General features: G+C 47.5%; 3 protein-coding genes across 3 annotated transcripts in view; 1 reads left to right on the top strand and 2 right to left on the bottom strand.

Moving 5' to 3' along the window:
* The window catches only part of T265_08726 (hypothetical protein), a gene marked incomplete at both ends in the record, with an annotated part of 4,076 nt that extends 3,723 nt beyond the window's left edge, over positions 1-353 (bottom strand). The window contains one exon of the mRNA XM_009174606.1: positions 18-353. Within this exon, the coding sequence (XP_009172870.1) occupies positions 18-353 (336 nt within the window). The remainder of the gene's footprint in view (positions 1-17) is intronic.
* A 5,212-nt stretch (positions 354-5,565) lies between these two features.
* T265_08725 (hypothetical protein) overlaps positions 5,566-5,732 on the bottom strand; it is a gene marked incomplete at both ends in the record, with an annotated part of 6,242 nt that continues 6,075 nt past the window's right edge. The window contains one exon of the mRNA XM_009174605.1: positions 5,566-5,700. Coding sequence (XP_009172869.1) covers positions 5,566-5,700 — 135 coding nt within the window. The remainder of the gene's footprint in view (positions 5,701-5,732) is intronic.
* T265_08724 (hypothetical protein) overlaps positions 5,577-5,732 on the top strand; it is a gene marked incomplete at both ends in the record, with an annotated part of 5,436 nt that continues 5,280 nt past the window's right edge. The window contains one exon of the mRNA XM_009174604.1: positions 5,577-5,692. Within this exon, the coding sequence (XP_009172868.1) occupies positions 5,577-5,692 (116 nt within the window). The remainder of the gene's footprint in view (positions 5,693-5,732) is intronic.

The following is a 5,732-nucleotide window of genomic DNA, read 5'->3' as shown; positions in this document are numbered from 1 at the left end:
CATATGCAGTCGTAAACCTCCGAGGCCGTAGGTGGTTCCACGTTCACCGTCCAGGGTTCTACTTCACCTGTGGGCTCTAGATGGGTGCCGGCTGGTGGCCATGACAGTTGTTCGAAGTATTCAGCCCACCGGTCGAGGCGTTCTTCTTTGTTCGCGATGGTCGTTCCATTCTGATGCTTGATGGTTTCGCTCGCAGGTGCTTTCCGGGGACCGGTCGCACGGATCAACTGAAACAATCTTCGGGCATTACCGGCTTTCTGGGCCTCTTCCATTCCTTTGACTTTCTGTGTCCACCATACTTCAAGGTCGGATGGCGAAGACAAACACACAATCAACTGCAGCGACTGAAGCATTAATCGAAGCAATCAATATACACCTTCATTCAAGGAAAAAAATAAACATCGGTCAAAATAAGCAACTCGGACCCAAAGCTGACACCTGGACACCGGCGGTCGGGGTTGAATGCTGGAAAGATCCCGCGGGCTATGCTGGCTAGAATTTCGTTCTACAAAGTGCAACTATGCTGAATAGGAGCAGTCGGGCCAAGAGCACCGAAGCGGTCCGGGGGTCAATTCACACTCTCCTCTGCGATAGAAGTGTGAAGATAGTAAGGTATTTCCCCCAGACGACCAGCATGTCAAAATTCATGGTAGCAGCGATGCTGCCTCCCCCATGGAAGGACGGGTTGGAAAAAGCCGGCCCTAAAAACTACACACTCCGATCGCCCAACGGTTGACCGCGACCGCCGGTGAATCATTCAGTACGGTCGAAATACTTTTAAGATTAAATAGTCCGGTGCTGCTCAAAAGGTACCTGCTGTGCACAGCCGCATCGGGAGTGAGAGTAATGCCTTACTCCGTGTCCTCGGATCAGGTCAACCCACTGCACCTGAGCAGGTCAGACTATTGAATCATCAGCTCCGAGAAAGGTTCCCAAAGAAAATCCCACTGTCTGCTGCATTGTGGGTCAAACTCTTGAGCCAAAAGCCCGAGGAGGGATACCTCAAACAAACCCCCTTCTTCGGCCTCGGCAAATGGAAGTATCACTTGCTCACACAGTTCTTTCTCTACTAATGTCCCTTTCCACGACGTGAACAAACGTTGCTCGCTCAGCTGTAGCACCCTTTCAGTGCCTAGCTGACGTGCCATATGGAGGCATGAGGCTGGGATACTGCCAGGTGGCCCAAGCCTAGACAAGGGAACTCGAGAGGAAGAGGTCGGGTTCGAACCACAGACCTTCCGATCGGTAAATTCGCGCTATAATCGCTTGGTCCAACTCGACCCAGCAACAAACGTTGCTTGGTCACTAGATTGTCAGTTGTTTGACCGAAGTGTCTCATACACCTCGCTGCCTATTGACAATAAACATAAAACTTTGCTACATAGGGGCTTTCGACGTCCGTACTCTATTTCAACCTGGCAAGCAGGCAATACTTACGCTGACCTTATACTTGTTGTTTCTACTGATGTATCAGTCAGACTTATCTGTTACACCTGAATCGAGTAGACAAACGACCTTGAGGAAGTTGTCCTGCAAACAGCTGATTAGTTCCGTGATATGAAATTCAAATGAACCAGAACGCAAAGAGCTAACAGTCTAAGAGGATTTCAACGAAAGACCAAAATGGAGAACACAAGGTCTCAGTCTATGAGACAGAGTGTTAGCAACACTCTCAACACTTCCCCTTTGAAGTCATTGATCGTAAAATTGCTGCTGTGGGTTGAATTGTACTGGGACGATGGGATTCCGTACTTGATCCGTCCGTGTCCTAGGTATGCAACTTTTTGAAAGTTCTGGTCATCATCATCATCGACAGTATGGCGTCAGTGTTCGACACTGAGGCTTCGCTGCTGTACAACCATGATTTATTTGAAATCCTTGTTGTGAAGAAAAGAGTGAAGATAAACGGGACAGGGATTTAGTGCTAGCTTACTGCAATCAATCCGAAGTGCCTACACCTCCAGACACTCGTTCAGACAATCTAGATAGAAACTGACCACAAGAATGCCACTGACATCGGTTGGCAGCCACATCTTGCAACGTCTCCAATCAGGCACACCGTGATATCGGTTGGACTGAATTTCCATATTTTTGTTTTTACAGGTTGGCGAATGTGGTATTGGACGGACGATGCTAACGGGTAAACGGGTCTTCCGGTTCATAAGTACCTCTGTCAGGGGTTTACCACTTGATATCACCCCGTAACTCGGTAGGAATGTCTCGATGGTTTCCGGTGTGGTCACCTTCCCTCTGAGTTTTAAGAGTGCGCTTTTGAAAGTGTCTACAAATCTTTTCACTGGGTTATTTGATTGTGGATGGAACGGTGGTGATCGGGTAGAAAGCAGAAAATTCATCGAATGTGAATACACTACCATCGCCAGAGATAATGATATTCGGAAATCTAAAATGGTTTAACACATGTTGTAGTTTTGAAACGGTAGCACAAGCAGGAACACGGTCCCTTGCTGTCAGCATCCACTAGGAACAAAGATTGCTGGTCATTGATTGGTCCCGCAAAATCAACATAAAGTAGTGACCATGGGTTTCTTAGAAAGGCCATGAACATAATCCTCCTTTCCGAAGGAATTTTGCACATAGTTTGCATTTTGAGCACTTTCATAAAAGTTCTTCTAACTGCTTATCCATGTTCGGCCAGTAGACATAACTATGCTTTAGTGCCTTCATGCAGTCAATACTGGGATGTCCACAATCGTGCATTGTGATCCTTACGGGCGATACGAGTGCCCAATTCGGTCGTCCAAGCTCCTCGGAATTGCACCTGGACGGTCGATTTGAAGCCAGCGCTCGACGCACAGACGACTCTTCCAGTTCTGTGCTGACCATGAACTGCTTCTGGTTAGCACGAATTTTTGACAGGAAGGCTCGCAATGTAACTCAACCAAGTGTAAATCAATCATGGACCCAGTTGAATCACATGGCTATCAACCATCGGCGGACATCTATAATTCAAGAGTGCCGTTACATCTGGGGCGCAACTTGATTCTGCTCATGCAATGATGCGAACACTTTCATACAAGTCACGTTCCTTCATACCCTCGCCGGCTAATAAGATGCGGGCTTACTCACCATCTAGAGAGAACTATCATAGCTGAGCAGTATCAGTTTGAGCTAGCCCAACTACTCTCAACAGTAAACCACCACTATACTGGTAGAGAGCACGTGGGTGAAGCATTATAAAATACGGAAATCTTTCAGACTTCGGTACGATCAAGTGACTAAAGGATATCCTCCTGAATGACGCCGAGAAATCCATACCAACGAGCAACGAGTACGACGGCGCGCCCAACTCCCTAACACGATAAATATTGAAGAGCTTAAAGAAAGGCTGGGAGCTTTGAAGGACGAGATGCTTTTGCTACTGGAAAGAGATCACCTATACAAAGTACTAAGATAGACTGGTCAGATTGAAACAATGGTCGGTGAAACGACAGGTGAAAAAGACGGCCTATTAATCCATCCATAAAGGCGCCGGTGGGACAGATGTGCGGACCATCCTGAGGAATGGTTCAGCTGGCCTGCAATACAGCCCCTAGAGGTAGTACATGTGTAAACCTTAATTGCCTTACGAAATTCAGAAAATCTGTTTCACACTGACGATTTCAAAGTCTATATTCTATGCCAAATTGCGCAACAGGTAGGTCTTGCTCTCATCTTGTTCTCTCTTTCGACCAATGTATGTTGTGCCTCCGAAACACGCACACAAAACCCAAGTTGGGTCATACATATCAAATCGTTCGGAACGAGCCCAGGTTTCTCGCACTTTACTCTCCGCGTGTCCGTTGATCCCGATGCAAGGGCTCATTGTATCTACGGCGAGGGAACTGTGCTTAGTCCTTGGGCTAAATGTGCCTAAGTGGACTGGGCTCTAGTAAAACGTCGTCTTCGCGCTGCCAGGCTGATTAGTTTAATAGAGATCGGCGCATACGCTCAGACAGGCAGCAGGTCTGAGGTAGACAAAAACAGACTCTATAGAGACTTGTCACTGTTGCTTCGGTCAGCAAGAAGTGCATATATCGTGATTCTGGCGGATGATATGAATGCGAAGGTTGGTCTACTAAGTCTTGGCGGCCGTTGCGACGTTGACTGTCGCCGTACCTTATGGGGAACGGTTCCTTTAGTTAGATGCTGAATAATCATTTACCAGGCAATAAAAACTTTCAACATAAACGCTCATATTGTGACTTGGAGGCCACAAACCACAAGCCAGCCGTGGACTCCGTTGGACTCCATGGTGATCAGCTACCGGTGAACAGCTTCGATACAAGTTTTCAGTTCATTTTAGGGTACACCATTGGACTCCGATCATTGCCACATGCGGGTACGCGTATCGACCATCTAGCCCTCTCGAACACGTCAGCTGATGTAAAGACATTCAGTTCTCCAGCAGGTTCAGCTCCATGAGATCAAGTTTGGGGCATGACGTCAGGTAGAACGTGGCTTATGCCGTCGAGCCATTGAAGCTTATGGAGCAGTCAACCTCGCCAGTCAACTTCAGCTTACCACCAGAAGCATTATGGGTCCAATGTTCGGTCGGTTTCACAAGCGGCTTACCAATTCGTTCCCAGGTTCGTTCATTGAGAAAGGTGACGTCGAAGCCCGTCCCAAGCTGTAAACGAACTGAAATATTTTTGATCCGAATTGTCACGAACTTCCTTCGGAAAGCAGAATCAAATGTGAATTTCGTCGATACCGAGTTGGACCGCGATTTATGGGCGGCACTGTGGTGTGCAGATGGCTGTGACATTTGAGATCGACATAAATCTTCTTTGTGGCCATGACGACTGCACCCGGAACATTCATGACGCCTCAACCGTCAATAGCGAGCAAAATGCCACTCACCGCAACGCCAGCTTGTGGGAAACTTACTCCGTATTTGGTCTGGCTTGTTGTCAGATTTCTTTGGTGCCCTGAGGTTGATCGCGCGCGCACAACTGCTTGAAGTAATGGGTGACTGGCTGATTGTAGCCGTGTCGTGCTTCAGGTTGATGAGGCACTGACATTCCGTGGTGAGCCTCTGCAACGTCATCTCAGCATCCTGTTCAATTCTGTTAGGCATTCGGGTACTGATGACAGCATTTCTGGATGACAGGAGACCGGGTACAAAAATGCGGCACTTAGACTGATTCAACGTCATTGAGCTCAGCTTGAAGCGCTCGCATTCCCGATCGAAAACACCGACAAACGTGATGAAATCATCATCCTCTTTATTGAACAACTTTAGGCGCTGGTAACGAATATTGAACAGTAATGTTTGATCGCTAAATATCTGGGACAGTGTTCTGGCCGTTTCATCAAAGTTGAGGTCACGGGTCAGCTAGAAGAAAACGAAATTTATGTATGCAGTAGTAATCTGAATTTCCATCCGTCATCAAACTTGGGAAAAACAGTCGCAAAAATGTCTTCGTACCGCTTGAACCAGGAGTCAAAAGTGTGATGAGAACGAGTGTCGAATGCGAACTCCGCGCTTTAGGCCGCGGCTGCATCAGTTGATGAAACAGAAAGCTCGATAGTACTGGCTTCTGCTATATGGATATGCAGGCTGGGTCAGTGATTCAATGAACTTCGGTTGCGCTTCTTCAAACTGCCTTTGTTGCTTCTGCACGGATTCACGGATTGACACACAGGATCGAGGCTTTTGCCCAAGTTTCCCGGGTTGGTTTTGTTCTTGTCGGTCAGTGGCTGTCGTTCACCTGAAAGGCGCAAGTGAAAAA

The sequence above is a fragment of the Opisthorchis viverrini genome (assembly GCF_000715545.1).
Source record: "Opisthorchis viverrini unplaced genomic scaffold opera_v5_231, whole genome shotgun sequence".
Lineage (NCBI taxonomy): Eukaryota > Metazoa > Platyhelminthes > Trematoda > Opisthorchiida > Opisthorchiidae > Opisthorchis > Opisthorchis viverrini.
This window is presented reverse-complemented; position numbering and strand designations above follow the sequence as displayed.